The sequence below is a fragment of the Herpailurus yagouaroundi genome, unplaced genomic scaffold (genome assembly GCF_014898765.1).
Source record: "Herpailurus yagouaroundi ecotype Mexico unplaced genomic scaffold, PumYag 215, whole genome shotgun sequence".
In the NCBI taxonomy this organism is placed as follows: Eukaryota; Metazoa; Chordata; class Mammalia; order Carnivora; family Felidae; genus Herpailurus; species Herpailurus yagouaroundi.
Window position 1 is genome coordinate 5,450,802 of NW_024412446.1, and position 17,606 is coordinate 5,468,407.

The following is a 17,606-nucleotide window of genomic DNA, read 5'->3' on the forward strand; positions in this document are numbered from 1 at the left end:
CATAATAAAAAAGTGACCGTACTAGAAGTACCATATTTGAAGCTGACAAATGTTTACAGTATGACAAAATTCAAATAGTGAACAGGCTTGCAGATTTCTTAAGAAGAAACAGTAGAATATCTTAGACCTAAACACTGTACTTGTGAACGGAGTATGAGTATGTTTCACAGAAGGAAAAAAAAAAAACAACTGCAAACCATTACCACTCCTACGTAACCCTCAAAAATGTATCAGTAAAACTTTTATCTTACTCGAGAATGTGATAATAAGAAACAAAATCTGTGAATTTGGCTAAAGAACCATGGAAGGCAGGAACTTATGAGGTGTATTGAACCAAGAATCATTGAAAAGGAAATTTTATACTATGAATAAATTTAAGATTAGGAGTCCAAATATCTCAGAAAAACTTCATGTGATTTCAAGACAAAGTTATTTCCATAACTGTCTTCAGTGAGACTCTGTAATAGTCAATTCCATAAATTTGCATATTTACTTTATAAATAGTCCTTTTCAGTCAGAAAGTACTTCAGATTCAGTATCTAGTAGCCTCAAACCACAGGAAGGAGAAAAAACAAAAACAAAAACACCAACCCTACCAAGAAAACAATTTATCAAACAACCTATAATAAGATAAAGTACCCACTGTCTAAAGTATACCTTTAAAAGATACTTTATAGACTCAAATTTATGCTTTTGGCAGGTTACTCGTTAAAGGTCGAGTTAGTCGATACGGGTTTTTCATTTCGTACAGACGTGACCTCCGATACAGACACACCGCGCCCTCACACATGCAGTACGCAGCGGAGCACAGAAGGACGCACGACCACTTCACCGTGTACATGGAGGCATGCACGAAGTACCACTCCAGGCATGCTTTAAACCCACAAAGGAGCAGCCCAGCCACTTACAGCAGTGCCAAGTCCATGCTTGAAAGTGCTCTATGTATTCGATTGTAGACAAAAATATTTCACAATTAAAGTAACTAGCCACAAAGAATCAAAAAAGTATACACTTGGGTTTATTAAATCAAGTTGTAAGCATTTATGTAAAACCATCCACTCTAACAAATGGAGTGTGTTTAGTATTATAAGTCAAAGGAGAAAAATAATAATATTTTAATTCTGAATTACACATAAACCTGAGGGGGGGAAGTCATCTCTTTTTTTCTTAAATGACCCTGAAAGTAAACATTAAGGATACAATGTCTTGCTCATTACCCTGGCAAAAGTAAAGTAAAAATTTTGTAAGTTTTTAATACAAACATACCTTATCTGCGATCAGATTCATTAAAGTTTCCCTTCGGGGATAAATAGCATTTTACGTTATTTACGCCTATCATTTAATCCAATGATACTCAAGTGAGGAACATATCATTCCCTCAAGGCGTTTCAGTCGCCCACAATGTCTGGGGGTGGGAGGAGGGAAGAGGCCCAACGGTATTTAGTGAAATGAGGATGAGGGATACTAGGTGTCTGGCCACGCACAAGATAGTCCTGCACAGCAAGGAATTGCCCTGCCCAGAATGCTAGCGCCCATGGAGAAAATGAAATGTGTCACTAGTCAGCTCTATTGACAGCTATTCTTGCCCTGCAGGGATGGATGAAAGAAAAGAAAGTGGGCAGAGTTTCATTTAGCTCAACGCATCCAAGGCAAATAAGTGTGGGGAGGTACTCTTAATTCATCAGCGATACACTCTTAAAGTGGAATTTGCCTATAAAGAGGACAAATATACCTAAGTTATCAGTGATTAACGTTCTTTTTGAGGGAGAAAAAATGTGGCCAATTTACACATAACTATGAATATCCATAAATGGATTAAAGTAGAGCTATGGTAAGTAACACTTGAGAACCTTCAAAATATTATTTTCATGATCAGAAAAACAGCATTTTTTAACTTCATGGTCCAAATCTGATAAGGTTTCATCATCCTTCTACTTAATGTACCCACATCAGAGTCCAAAGTTTCACAAGTATCTCTTAATGAACTTGCTTATTTTGTCTGATATGCTTTTGTATCATGTCAATACCTCTATTTAAGTGTGTTAGTATTTCACATATTTAAGGAAGACTAAAAAGTACAATCAAATATGATCTCACCATTCTAAATGTACCATACTGGCCTACAACATATTGTTAGTTACTGCTTTTAACTTAAATGGTAAGGTGACAAGTCAGAACATATCAAATGCTGGGGAAAGGCTAGAAATATTAAAATAATATGTAAAGAGTTTGGGGATGTGGGGCACCTGGGGGGCTCAGTCGGTTGAGCGTCAAGCTCTTGGTTGTGGCTCAGGTCATGATCTCATGGTTCGTGGGTTGGGGCCCAGCATTGGGTTCTGCGCTGGCAGGGCGGAGCCTGCTTGGGATTCTCTCCCAGCTCTCTCTCTGCCCCACCCCCCAACACAACTAAGGAAATAAATAAACTTAAAAAAAAAAAGAGTTTGGGGATGAAAATGTTCAATTATATTCTCAGTGGCACTGTTCTCCAGGGCTTTTGATGCAAATAAAATATTTCAGGTTTAATCTTTCCAAAGGATCCTATTAACTCCACCTTCCTCAATAAAGGAAGGCCAAATTGAATATGAAACTAAATATGAAAAATACAAATGTATATCAATTACTAGATATAATCACCTGTGAGAGATATATCTAAGTTCAAAACCTTTTATAAACCAAGAATGTCTTTTGTAAAGAAATAAAGGAAGAAAAAAATTTTAAGTAATTTAGCAATACCTTTTGGACTTACATTGGTGATGATTCGATGGAGTGAATTTACCAGCACATAGTGAAATGTAGAAGGGGAATTCTGAGCCAGGCAGATCTACAGGGGAAAGAAAAAAAAATCATATATTATTTCTAAGAGAAAAATATCCTGTAGCACAAATGAGAATAAAAGAAACAAAGTTTTTAAAAAACAGAATAAATTCTTAAGGTCTTAAAATTAATATTAATGTATAATATTGAGAAATACCAATTCATCTTCATAGTCTTTTCATATTTATAAAGAAAGGACCAACAGCATCAGGAAGCATAACTGGATAAAAACGAATGTTCTCACCTTAAAGTGTTGGTTGTTGTGAGGGCTTATACGAAAGCAAGAGACAAGGCAGTCAATCATCAGATCCACATCTGCGGGCTGACTGCCTCTTGAGAATGGCTTACTTGGATTAAAAAGCAGGTTCTATAAAAATCCCGAGAGAAAACAAAAGCCTTTAAACAGTCATGCAGTATTTTTTTTTTTTTTTTACTCGTATTTAATAATATCAACACAGCATCCACGTAGAGGGCAGTAACATTCAGTTGCCAGAAGAAGTAGAAAACACTAACGTTGTGGTCCGTTGGTCTGATAAAATTCTTGCTGTACCATGTTTGGTTCCTTTCAGGCCCTCATTTCTACGTTATTGTAAAACCAAGTCTGAATGTTTATGATAACTTAAGAAAACTGGCTAATTCTGTGTTTTCGTCAAATTCGAAGCCACTTTATTTAGTCTGAGTAACCCAAAAACAACAAAAGCAGGTCCTACGAAGGTATCATCAAAGAAGATTCAGAACTTCGGTGTTAGCAATGATCTCTGACAACTATCTAGCATAATAATACTAATACTGGAAGTTTATTTTTCCTTAGGTATTCTTAAAATTTGAGGTAGAGAAGTAAAAAGCAAATTACCTTAAGATCAACCACCATGGACTGGACTAGGAGGAAAATGACAGAGTTGTCTTCCCAGTTGATATAAGTACTTGCTTTGCACAGTTTGACACAGGCTATTGCAGCACTCTCCGTCAGCTGCCTGCTTCCTCCATGGCCGGCAAGTGCTTTCCGTAGGCTGTCCAGAAACAACTTCTACAGAATTCAAATACAGAAACGAGACAATTATGCCAAGTTTCTAACATTTCAGATTTGTCTCATAAAATAGCCAACTATCAGCCTCTAAAAATCATATTCTAAAACCACATACTTGATATTTCCAATTTTTTATTTCAAAATTTAGGTAGTTGTCATCGCTGACATGTTTCTCAAATCCCCAGAATCAGAATCTGTTCTTCACTTTCTTGGTTGTATTATTTAAAAAAATTTTTTTCTTTTACATTTATTTATTTTTGAGAAAGAGTGAGACAAAGCGTGAGCAGGGGAGGGGGAGAGAGAGAAGGAGACAGACTCTGAAGCAGGCTCCAGGCTCTGAGCAAGTGGTCAGCACAGAGCCTGACGCGGGGCTCGAACCCACGAACCGTGAGATCATGACCTGAGCCGAAGTCGGACGCTCAAGCGACTGAGCCTCTCAGGTGCCCCTCTTGGTTGAATTATTAAAGGACTTAAGAAACAGTCCTTCCCAAACATGGTAGTTGACTTCTCAACCCTGAATTCAGCTGATCATATTCTCTTTCAAAATATTTCTAAATATTATACTACCTTAGTCATGGTCCATGTCAAACTGTCAATCCTTTTCTGAAACTCCAGACAATATTCAACCTTCAGCCTTCTAAGGACATACCAATATTGCTCTACATTCTGTTCCTCACAAAAAGTTGTCCATTCTTGTGATCTCAAGCCCTCTTTGCAGCTCATCAACACATTTCTCCCTCTGCTTTTCTCCTAAATGAAAACCTCACATCTCCACTTACATGAATTCTCAAATATAACATGTCAAAAGCTAAACTGATCAAACAGCAGAATATATATTCTTCTCCAGTTCACATGAACAATATCCTCGATAGACCATATGTTAGGCTACAAGGAAGGTCTTAACAAATTTAAAGAGATTGAAATCATATGAAATATTTTTTTCTGATCACAATGAAACTAGAAATCAACAGCAGAAAGAAAACTGCAAAGTTCACAGATATATGAAAATTAAACACCAATGGTCAAAGAAAAAAAACACAAATTAGAAAACATCTTGAAACAGATCAAAGTGAAAACACAACACACCAAAAATGGGATGCAGTGGAAGCAGTGCTAAGAGGAAAATTTATAGTTGGAAATGCTCACATGAAAAAGAAGAAAGCTCTCAGGGCATGTGGGTAGCTCAGTCAGTTAAACATCAGACTCCTGATTTCAGCTCAGGTCATGATCTCATGGTTTGTGAGTTCAAGCCCCGCATGGAATTCTCTCTCTCCTCTCTCTCTGCCCCTCCCCTGCTCACTCTCTCTCTCTCCCCCTCTCTAAATAATCTTTTTTTTTTTTTTTTAATGTTGGTTCTTTGAATGGTTCAAGAAATTTGAGAGACCTTTATCTAGACTGATTAAGAAAAAAGACTGAAGACCTAAATTACCAAAACCCAGAATTAAAAGTGAGAACACTACTGTTTGTTTGCTTTTTTTTAAGTTTATTTATTTATTATGAGAAAGAGAGAGAGAGTGTGCAAGCAGGGAAGGGCCAGAGAGAGGGAAAGACCGAATCCCAAGTAGGCTCTGTGCTGTCAGTGCAGAGCCCGATGCAGGGCTCAAACTCATAAACCACAGATCATGACCTGAATGGGAGAAAACATGTGCAAATCATACATCTGATATGGGATTACAACATGTAAACAACTCCAACAGCTCAACAACAAAAAATAAACAGTTCAATTTAAAAATGGGCAAAGAACTTTAATAGACACCTTCTCCAAAGAAATACAAATGGCCAATAAGCTTATGAAAAGATGCTCAACATGGTTAGTCCATTAGAAAGATGAAAATCAGGGGGCCTGGCTGCTTCAGTCAGAAGAGCATCCAACTATTAATCTTGGGGTCAGGAGTTCAAGGCCCACATTGAGTGTAGAGATTACTTACATAACTTTTTTTAAAAACTTAAGAAAATGCAAATCAAAATCACAATGAAATACCACTGCACACAAGAAATTTCTAGGATATAAGCAAAATGTGGTATACATACATACACACACACACGAATATTTACTCAGCCATAATAAGTAATGAAATTCTGATAATGCCACAAAACATTATGTTAAATGACATAGGTCAGACATAAAAGGACAAATATTGTATGATTCCACTTATATGAGGTACCTAGAATAGGCAATTCCAAGAGACCAAAAGTAGAATAGAGGTTACCAGGGACTAATGAGGAGGAGGGGATGAGGAGTTATTGTTTAACATACAGAATCTAAGAGGACCATAAAAAGTTCACGAATAGATAATGGTGATGATTACAAAACACTATGAGTGTACTTGATGCCATTGAATTGCACACTGAAAGACAGTTAAAAGGATAAATTTTGGGTTATTTTACCAGAATATAAATAAAATTTTTAAAAGCTAAACTCCTATTTATTTTGACCTAGCTCCCACTTTGGACTTTCCTTTTATCAGCCAAAAACACTACTTTGCATATCTCACCTTTAACCCTAAACTTTGGACTTTTCCTCATTGCCTAAAGAATAAAGTTTAAACCCAAACTGGCTCACAGTATCTTCCAGACTATTCACATCTGCCTTTCATCCTCATTTCTTATCACTGCCTGCATGAATCTTCCATCTTCAAGGCTAAGCAACTTTTCTGAACATATCTTTATTTAACATTTGTACACAATCCATTTTCTTGATCACCCTGGCCTGAACAACTCTGTATCTCTTTCTCTTTTCTAAGTTCTATTCTTATTTCAAGCTCAACTAAGGTTCCACACTCCTTCTCGCAGCACATATAGCCACAGTATTCTCCTAGTGGACAGGTACTCTTTAAATCTAGCTCTTCACCCATAAAGAAATAACTGGGAATTCTAGGGAGACAGCAGTCTAAGCCATCCTTGACTCCCTCTGTCTTCCCTAATTCCTTCATTCCTTGGTTCCTGGGGATATAAATGTATTTCTCAGGCTCTCTTGCAGTTAAATATGGCCATGTGACTGAGTTCTACCCAATGGAATGTGAATGAAAGTGTGATGTTTCCAGGCCTGGCCCATCAAAATCCTCAGGATGATTTCCCATGTTTTCCCTTCTGGCTAGCAGAATAGAAGCAACTTCCACAGAAGCTATGTTTTAAAGATGGCAGTCTTTGCTGTGCAAGGTCCTAAGAAACCACAAAAAGGAGGGCCGTCCCACAGAGCTATTCAGATCAGCAGCTCAGTGCTTCATAAGTATAATAAAGTTCTATTGTGGCGAGCCATTATACTACCTTCCCTAATACAGTAAAAAAACAATAAAATAGTAATAACAAAAATTGTAAACTGAAAAACAGAACCACTCTGCATATAGTTTGCAGTCAACAATGTGTAAATAAAAGCCCAATCCAGTCTGCCAAGGGTTCTATTTGTTGTTTATTCTTTGCTTGCTTTATAATAAAGACCTAGGCGTGATCACCAACGATTAGGAGGAGTTCTGCCACGCTAACAGAGCATACTGCTACTTGAGGGCTAGGGGAGCTCAGACAGCTAAACTAAGCATTTCCCCCAGCATATTCACAGGGGACTTTCAAGCCCCTACAGCAGTTCTCGAGAACTACAGATCAGTTGTTAAGTGCAGTTTTAAACATTTACATTAAATTCTGTACCCTAAAAAATGATACACATTCTACTCTGATGACCACAGGACACTTTTAAAACAAATACATACCACCATTTTCTAACCACAATTAAATTTTTAAAATCTCCAAAAAAACTAACAATTTAGAACAATAAAACATTCTTCTAAATCAAATGTGGTATCATTCAGTAAGAGACTAATAGACAGTCTCATAAATTAATAAGAGACTAGTAAAAAAAAAAGGGGGGGGGGGGGGGAAACTACAGACATGCAAAAGAAAACATGCAAATGACCTAGAAACAGAAATGATCCTGAACCTCACTAATGCAATGAATAAAATGAGATGCTCTTTTTTACCTCATTAAAGACTGAAAAACATGTAGTCCTGGTGAGGATGCAGAAAAACAGGCATTCTAATTCATATTGGTGAAAATGTGACATGGTATTAATATTGGGAAATGTAAATCTAAAAATAACTATTAAAAATTTTAAATTCAAGGGGCACCAGGGTGGCTCAGTCGGTTAAGCATCCGACTTCGGCTCAGGTCATGATCTCACGGTCCGTGGGTTCGAGCCCCGCGTCGGGCTCTGTGCTGACAGCTCAGAGCCTGGAGCCTGCTTCAGATTCTGTGTCTCCCTCTCTCTCTGACCCTCCCCTGTTCACGCTCTCTCTGTCTCAAAAATAAATAAAACATTAAAAAAAAAATTTTTTTTAATTCAAATGTCCTTGACACAAAATCCCAGTTTTGGAATTCTAGTCTACAGAACTAAAAGCATCAGTTAACAAAAATACATGAACAAAGATACTTACTTAAGGATTAAATGTAAAGTCAAAAACCTGAAAAAAATCTAAGAATCCATCCATTCACCGTCAAATGGTTGAGTAAATGAGGCTCATCAGTGTAACAGAATATTATCCAACACTTAAAGGAATGTGTTAGATCTCTATCAACTATTTTGAGGAAGAGCCAAGATACACTCTAAGGTAAATAAAGCAAGCTGCAGAATGTGTATAAAATGATTTCATTTTGGGGCTCCTGACTGGCTCAGGCAGTGGAGCATGTGACTCTTGGTCTCAGGGTCATGAGTTCAAGCCCCACACTGGCTGTAGAGAGTACTTAAAGGAAAAAAATATATATATGTGTGTGTGTGTATGTGTGTGTGTGTGTGTGTGTGTGTGTGTGTGTGTGATTTCATTTTAAAATATAATCACCAGTCTATGCATGTACGTGTATTTTCATTTGAATGTTTTTATGAGCAAGTAGATATGAATGGAAGGATACGTATCAACCAACCATTAACACTGGTTAGCTCATAACTAACATGCCCAGGAAAGAGAATACATTAAAAAAATAAATAAATAATACATTTCTTTTAATCCAGAAAGATTTTAAAAATCTAAACTTTTTAACCTAGAAACGTACTAAGAAATATATAAAAGCCAATTTCAAAAATCTCAGATGTTCCAGATACAAAAGCCACATATTACATGATTCCATTTGTATGAAATGTCCAGAATAGGCAAATCTCATAGTGACAGCAGACTTGTGGTCGCCAGAAGCTAGGGTGAGAGAGGAATAAGAAGTGATTGCTAACAGGTATAAGGCTTCTTTCTGGGATGATAGAAATGTTCTGGTATTAGTGGTGATGGTTGCACAACTTTTTGTATATGCTAAAAACTACTGAATTGTAGGCTTTAAAAGAGTATATTTATGGTATGTGAATTTTATCTCAATAAAATGAATAAGTAAAATCTTGGGTAGGAGCAGTCTGACCAAAAAAGCTAAGAGACAAAAAGACAGAGATGACTACAGACAAATTTTAAATACCTAAAGCAAAAACCAAATGAAACAAACAAAAAACCATAAACAAAGTCTAAAAAGAGAAATTAAGTAAAAGTGTACAGACAACACACAACTTACAGGGTGCCTGGGTGGCTCAGTCATTAAGTATCTGACTTTGGCTCAGGTCATGATCTCATGGTTTGTGAGTTCGAGTCCCACATCAGGTGAGATCGAGCCCTGCTTCAGGTGAACACGAGCCCTGCTTTCTGGTGAGCCCCGCTTTCTCTCTCTCTCTCTCTCACTGACCCTCGCTCATCTGAGCCCTCTCTCTCTCTCTCTCTCTCTCTCAAAATAAAAAGACACCTTACAAATCAATAAAGAACAAACGATTCAATAGAAAATGAGAAAGTCATGTAAGATACACAAATAAAGCAAACATCTGCAAAGATGTAGCTGCGATTATTCAAATATAAATTCACTTAAAAGTAGTACTGAATTTATAGTAGCTTTTTACCTCTATTTTCCCAATAAACAGAAATCCCCCAAAACTACTCTTCGGACATGCTCCAAAACAACCTAGCATGAAAAATGGTGTCCTCCCAATGGAAAACTGAGGACACAGACCTAAGTGGAGTACCATAGCATCAAAGACTAAAGGATTACTGAAGTTCGTTTGTTTAGCCACCTAATGCATAAGTTCCCTACTGATTCTGAACATCTACATGCACAGGCAAGTCATGTGGGAGCCCAGTTTATGTTTACTCAGCTAAGAGTATTTCTCCCAAAGTGGCAAAAAACAAAAAATGTATTACAAAAGCAAATAAGATTAACACCCTGCTCTATTTTTTAAAAATTATAAGAGCCCCTTAAAATTAGCAGTTCTTATAGTACCAATTTCACTATAGATGGCATATGCGGCATCCTACCTTCCTCGTAAAATGCTATGAAAACTGTTTGAAAATATCTAAAATGAATTATTAGACAATTTCATTAGCACCAAGTAAGTACACACCTAAGTACATGCAAATAACACAACACAAAACCGATGAACTCTAACAGGGCAACCCGTGCGATGATTATTAGAAAAACTATGTTTAACACTGACAGAAGTATCAGTCTTCTCTGGTAAAAAAATGGAACTAAAGAACTGTTTTATTTTATTTTTTTATTTTTTTCATGTTTATTTACTTTTGAGAAAGAGAGAGAGAGAGACAAAGTGTGAGCGGGTAAGGGTCAGAGAGAGAGAGAGAGAGAAAGGGAGCGGGTGAGAGGCAGAGAGACAGGGAGCTGTCAGCACAGAGCCTGATGCTAGGCTCCAACTCACAGACTGTGAGATCATGACCTGAGCTACAGTCAGAAGTTTAACCAACTTAGCCACCCAGGCACCCCACTAAAGAACTGTTTTAAATTTTTAATTGAGTGGTATCATTTATTTTCCCTCCAAATAAATTTAGGTATGAGTATGTCTCTGTCAAGGCCAGCGAACAAAGAGACCTAAAATGATCATAATTAGAAACAGTCCCCTGAAACGCGGTGGTTACAGAATGCTAAGCCCAAAGCGATACATACACCTTAGTTAAAATAAGCTAGTTGACATCTGGACATAATAGAAATGATTTTGCCCTGCTCACCTTATTCATGTTGTTTTCATCAACCACATCCTTGGAGATATCTTGAATGATTTCTGGACACAAGATAAGGAGAATGATTTGCAGTGGCCAAACCGCTGCTTTACGTTTGGTGCTTTCGGCAAAACCATCCACCAAGTCAAACAGTTTTTCTGCACACTCTATGGGGAAATACAATTCAATGATATTACTAGATGAGAAGAAAATCTCTGGCATTAAATTAAAAGCCAGCACTAACCAAAAACCCAAATGCCACATTTTTAAAAGATAAACTTGGAAGTTCACGTAAACAATTAAATTCATTCAGGGAAGGAGACAAGAAATATTACATTGTCTGTATTAAAAGAGCTATCTTGATCCACCCTAGGAAAGGTCAAATGGCCAAACGTGTTTAGTCTCAACACGCAGGGCCTTACGCAAAGTGCGATGTACGCAAGAAACAAAGACTGCATAGCTTCCCAAAAGGAATCATCAAAGCTCTCCAGGAGTCTGTATTCTCTGCCTCACAGCTGTGTCTCAAGAATTCTAGGGAAGGATGTTACCACTTTATACACATCTCGCTAAATACAAAATAAAGCCTCAGCGCACAAAAAAGGGCTTTCTCTATAAAGAAGAGCCATCAAATATTCTATCCACAACTCTAATTAGAGATTAGGGCTTCATTCCAAACTTCTTTTACTATTTGCTCAAAGGAAAGGAAAAGGATTGAAGGTCATTTTGAAATATAAGAGAAAAATACTATTTCCTATTTGATATCAGGGGACAAGATGTAAAAGCACCTTAACAAAAATGACCTTGAAAGTGGTAGGTTTTTACCTCGTAAGTAAGAGTTTAAAACATGAGTAAGTCACTCTTATCCTTACCAGCCATATCAGTCTGTGGAATCTGGTACAGCTTTGTAAATTCATCTGGATAATTTTCTACCCAGTTCCAAAATGCCTACAAATAACAAAACATACGTTTTTATATGAAAGCGGGGATATTTTCATGGTACAGTAAATAAAATGTCCTACAACCTCAATTATATTACAAACTCTAATTTCCTTCATAAGAATACTGCAATGCATTCCTCCTAAATATTAACGTGAAACTACCACTGAAGTCATGACTTTTGACTCAAAATAGTAAAGACAGCAACATTTATAACCAAAATTTAACAAAACTTTAATGTCAAGGAGGTCATAACTTACTTTTTCCAGGCTATTTATAACTGCTAACTGTGCAACCTTCTTTAGGGCTTTAAATTTAAATGCTGTTTCTGGAAAAAAAAATTTTTTTTAATTAACTCTAAAATTAATCAGTTAACACAAATACAATTCAGAGCTACTAGTAAAGAAAAGCAAAAACAAAACACCCAACACTCCTTTTACATACAAACTTTTGTGCCAGTATTATTTGTTTTTAGTATTCATTTATTTCTGAGAGAGAGAGAGAGAGAGAGAGAGCGCACATGCACATGAGGGGGAGGTATGGAGGGAGGTGAGGGAGGACAGAGGATCAGAAACCAGCTCTGTGCTGACAGCAGTGAGCCTGATGTGGGGCTCAAGCCCACAAACTGTGAGATCATGACCTGAGCTGAAGTCGGGCGCTTAACCAACTGAGACACCCAGGTGCCCCATGTTCCAGTATTATTTGTAAGCAATGTGAAGATAAAGACAATTAATATAAACCAAAAACGTCACTGGCTATGTCCACTGAAGACAAAATTCCATGAAAAGCAAATATGCCCTGAATTTCAAAGATTGCTTTTTTCTTTTGTTTTCAATAACTGATTAAGTATAAAACACGTGTCACTGTAGAAAATTCAAAAACTACACAACAATCTAAGGGGAATTTAAAATATCATCCATGCTTCTACCATTCAGAATCACAGTTAACAGTCTGGTAAACTTTCTTCCATCCATTTTTGAGTGCATATGTAACACTAAAAGCTAAATCAAACCTGTTTTCTTCATTTCACATAGTATCCCAAATTTTTCCCGTATCGTTAATAATTCCTCATGCATATATTTGACAATCTAAGTATGATAGTAACTATTACTTAGCAGTTACAACGTGCCAGGTATTTTCAATCTAATACACTTAATTCTTCCAAAATCTTAACGTTTTCAGATATTACAGATGAGCAAATTGTGTTTCTGAGGTTACAGATCTAATAAATTATTGAATTGGGTTTCAAAGCCATAGTCTGTCTTTCAGGATATTTAAGTCGATGGTTAAAGTTATTTAAACGTTTTCCAATTATATGTTTAAGGTATTTCCAATACTGGGGCACCTGGGTAGCTCAGTCGGTTAAGTGTCTGACTCGAGGCTTGGTCATGACCCCAGGGTCATGGGATTGAGCCCGCGTTAGGCCTCATGCTGAGCGTGGAGACTACTTGGGATTCTCTCTCTCCCCCCTGCTCCTTCCCCACTTGCACACACGCTCTCTTTCAAAAAAGAAAAAAAATTAAAAATAAAAAAAAGATATTTCCAATATCTCACTATTATAAATAACACTAATAACACTTTTTTTTTTTTTAATTTGAGAGAGAGAGAGAGAGCACGAGCAGGGTAGAGGGGCAGAGGGAGAAAGAGAATCCTAAGCAGGCTCCACACCCAGCAAGGAGCCCGTCACAGGGGCCCAAGTCCACGACCCCAGGATAGACCTGAGCTGAAACCAAGTCAGGCACCGAACCGACTGAGCCACCCAGGCACCCCAATAAACACTTTATGTCCAAATCTTTTCCATATTAATTTTTTTTTTTTTTTTTTTAGGATCAGATCTAGAAGTAGAACTGCCTGGTTGAGGAGATGAATATTTTTTAAGACTCTTGATAAATACTGCCAACCTGTCACTTGCACATCCTTTTCATCATTTAACATATTTGTTTTTATTTTGCTCAAGTGATTGTTCAAAATAGTAGACTGCATTTTTAAAAAAAGACTAAACATTTCTCCATATGACTATCTTAGATACTTTCTCTTCCATCAATATATTGTCCACATCTACAAAAAGATTTATACAGGGAAAAGATGAGGCTTCTATAAACTATTTTACTGGTAACAGTCCCTTGGCAGAGAACTCCGCCTATGGACTTTGTTTTAATTGACGTATAATTGACAAACAACATTATACTAGTTTTAGGTATACAACATAATGATTCAGTATTTGTATATACTGTAAAATGGTCACAAGTCTAGTTAACATCCCTCACCATACATAGTTACACAACTTTTTTCTTGCGATGAGAACTTTTAAGATCTACTCTCTTAGCAACCTTCAAATACGCAATTAACTACAGTCACCGTGCTGTACATTACATCCCCATGACTTTTTATTTTATAACTGGAAGTTTGTACTTTTTGACCACCTTAAATCATTTTGCCCGTCACCCTCACCCTTTCCCCCACTTCTGGCAGCCACCAATCTTAATCTGTTCTCTGTATCTATGAATTTGGTTGTTTTTGGTTTTTTTTTTTTTAAAGATTCCACATATAATGAGACTGTACGGTATTTGTCTTTCTCTTAGCATAATTCCCTTAGGGTCCATTCGTGTTGTCACAAATGGTAAGATTTCCTTCTTTTTTATGGCTGAATAACATTCAATTTCAATATATATAATATATATATTCCACCTTATATATTATATGTGTAACATATGTAAACATTTTTATATTTTATATATAAATATAAAAGTATATTTTATATTTTACATATTTATATATACAATATTTTATATAAATATATAAACATATGTACATTTTAAATATATACATATATATATATATCTTCTTCATCAATTCATCAGTCAATGGATACTTAAGTTGTTTCTGTATCTATCTTCCCTAGTATAAGATAATAGTGCAATGAACATGGGGTGCATATATGTCCTCAAGTCAATGTTTTCATTTTCTTTGGATAAATAACCAGAAGCAGAATTGCTGGATCATATTGTAGTTCTACCTTGAACTTTCTGAGGCACCTCCATACTGTTTTGCATAGCAGCTGCACTGACTTCCCTTCCCACCCACAGTGTACAAGATTTCCTCTTCACATCCTCACCAACACTTACTATTTCTTGTTGTTCTGATAAAAGCCATTCTAAGAGACGTGAGGAGATATCTCAGCATGGTTTTGATCTGCATTTTCCTGATATTAGTGATGCTGAACATCCTTTCATGTACCTGTTAGCCACCTATACGTCTTCTTTACAAAAACATCTATTCAGGTCCTTGGCCCACTTTTTAATTACATTTTTTTGTTATTGAGTTGAATGAGTTCTTTACATATTTTGTATATTAACTTTCCCCAGTATACAATTTGCAAATATTTTTCTCCCATTCAGTAGGTTGCCTTTTCATTTTGTTGCTGTTTCCTTTGCTGTACAGAAGCTTTTAATCCGGTGTAGTCTCTCTTGTTTATTTTTGTTTTTGTTGCCCCTTATGGACTTTTAATGAAGGGACACAGGTACTTACCATATTTACATAAGTATATTTCTAAGATAGAGATGAGTCTTCAAGTAATAAAACTGTGTATATAATTTAAAGGTCGTATTTTTCTGGACTTGCGAATGAGTGACTTACTCTCTAAGTCAGTTTTAAAATGCATCCCTCCAACTTTCTTTGCTCTTGCTCTCCTCTGATTTCCAGATGATGGCAGTAGACTTCACAGTACTCTTGAGCCTTTCTGCCTTCCAAGTTCGTTAACCTTACCTTTACGACAGCTTGAATGTGTTGTACACAGTAGTCTATTCTCAATTCCAATGTATATATCTTTTTTTAAATTTTTTTTTTATATTTACTTATTTTGAGAGAGAGAGAGAGACAGAGAGAGTCAAAGTACAAATGGGGGAGGGGCAGAGAGAGAAGGCGACACAGAATCTGAAGCAGGCTCCAGGCTATGAATAGTCAGCAAAGAACCCGACACGGGGCTCGAACTCACAAACTGTGAGATCATGACTTGAGCCGAAGTCGGCCGCTTCACCGACTGAGCCACCCAGGTGCCCCTGTATATGTCTTATTACTCTAGTTCTACAAGTTTCTGACTGGACAGCCTACCCACACCTCAAAGTCAATAAACGTCAATCTAAATTTGTCATTTTCCTGGCTACCTTCCATGCTGCCATCAACCTCTCCTCTCCTTTCTTGCTTTTATCAGCTTGTTCTGTAATACTTGGGGATACTTCTCTTTAACCCCATGTATCTAAATTAATCACCAAATGCCAGGTGATGTATTTTATGTATTTTGTGTACTCTACTTCCCAAATACCATTATCAAATTGATCCCCACCCTATCCCATTCCATCCAGACCTGCATTACCTTCATTTCTCACTCACATTTCTTCCTCACTCATACGACCAAGTCCCAAAAGCTCATACCACCTTCTACCAAGGCATCCTGCAAATTTCAAGCAAAGTGGTATATCTAAAATAAAAGCTTGATCCCACCTTAAACCTTTTTTTTCCATCATTTCCCATGGCCATTAAAATAAAGTCACATAAACCATAAGCACAATGGTGTAACACGTGGCTCTAGAAATGAGCAGATGTGAAATGAATCTAACCCTGCCACTCACTAGCTGTCTGACCTTGGAAATGTTACTTAAGCCTCAATTTCCTCATCTACATAGGGGATGATAATACTATCTGCTTCATAGGGTCACCGTAAGCATTGAGGACAAAAGGCATTAAACTGCATAGGATGATATGTGGCCCGTGCTGAACATGGAATAAACATCACCATGCCGTTATTAATACGATCTGGCCTACTCTTACACCTCCCTATCTTGCGCTTTTCCTCTTAACAGCTCCCACCCCCAAACACATACCTCTTCCCTCATGTTATGCTCACCCTATTTGTGTTTGGCACATTACTTTGCAAATACTTTGATAATGTATTTCCCTCATAAACCAGGTCATGAGCTCCATACAGACAGATGTTTTATTAATCTTTGTAAACCTAGCACTTAGCATGGTTTCTTGCACACAATTTCTCAACAAATGCTGTTGGAGTGAATTTAAAACACATTACTAGGGGCGCCTGGGTGGCTCAGTCAGTTAAGTAAGTGTCTGACTTCGGTTCTGGTCATGATCTCAAGGTTCATGGGTTCGAGCCCCATGTCAGGCTCCGTGCTGACAGCTCAGAGCCTGTAGCCTGTAGCCTGTTTTGGATTCTGTGTCTCCATCTCTCTCTGCCCCTCCCCTGCTCGCACTCTCTCTCTCTCTCTCTCAAAAATAAACACTAAAAAAACAGAACAAAAAAAAAAAACCACATTACTAATTTTACTATTCATATTACAGGAAGTTTCCAGTCCTTTCACCATTGTCACCTAGAGCCATCTTTTGCTGGCCTATTTAACATCGGTTGTTTTTTTTTTTTTATAGTTTACACATTTATCAGTTAAACACTAAATTTATGTTCACGAGGGGGCTGTATTCCAATGGGGATGACTTACCACAATAAAAAGAGTCATTTATTCACACAATTAGTTTCTCTTATTTGAATATGGAGAACCATTTAAATTAATGATTACAGATTAAACATCTCTATGAAACCTGAGGTTTTAAACAAATACCTACTCCTGGACAACCAGATCTAGATTTCTTTTTAAAAAAAATTTTTTTAATAAAGTTTGTTCATTTCTTTTGAGAGAAAGAATGCACATGCACACACACAAGTGGGGGAGGGAGAGGGAGAAGGGAGAGGGAGGAGGGAGAGGGAGAAGGGAGAGGGAGAAGGGAGGAGGGAGAGGGAGGA

At 37.0% G+C, this 17,606-nt stretch overlaps 1 protein-coding gene across 1 annotated transcript in view; it reads right to left on the reverse strand.

Moving 5' to 3' along the window:
• NF1 (neurofibromin 1) overlaps positions 1-17,606 on the reverse strand; it is a 258,016-nt gene that overhangs the window by 165,939 nt on the left and 74,471 nt on the right. The window contains exons 5-10 of the mRNA XM_040455091.1: positions 12,058-12,139; positions 11,731-11,806; positions 10,871-11,028; positions 3,668-3,841; positions 3,059-3,181; positions 2,747-2,821 (exon numbers count right to left, since the gene is read on the reverse strand). Of these exons, the coding sequence (XP_040311025.1) occupies positions 2,747-2,821; positions 3,059-3,181; positions 3,668-3,841; positions 10,871-11,028; positions 11,731-11,806; positions 12,058-12,139 (688 nt within the window). The remainder of the gene's footprint in view (positions 1-2,746; positions 2,822-3,058; positions 3,182-3,667; positions 3,842-10,870; positions 11,029-11,730; positions 11,807-12,057; positions 12,140-17,606) is intronic.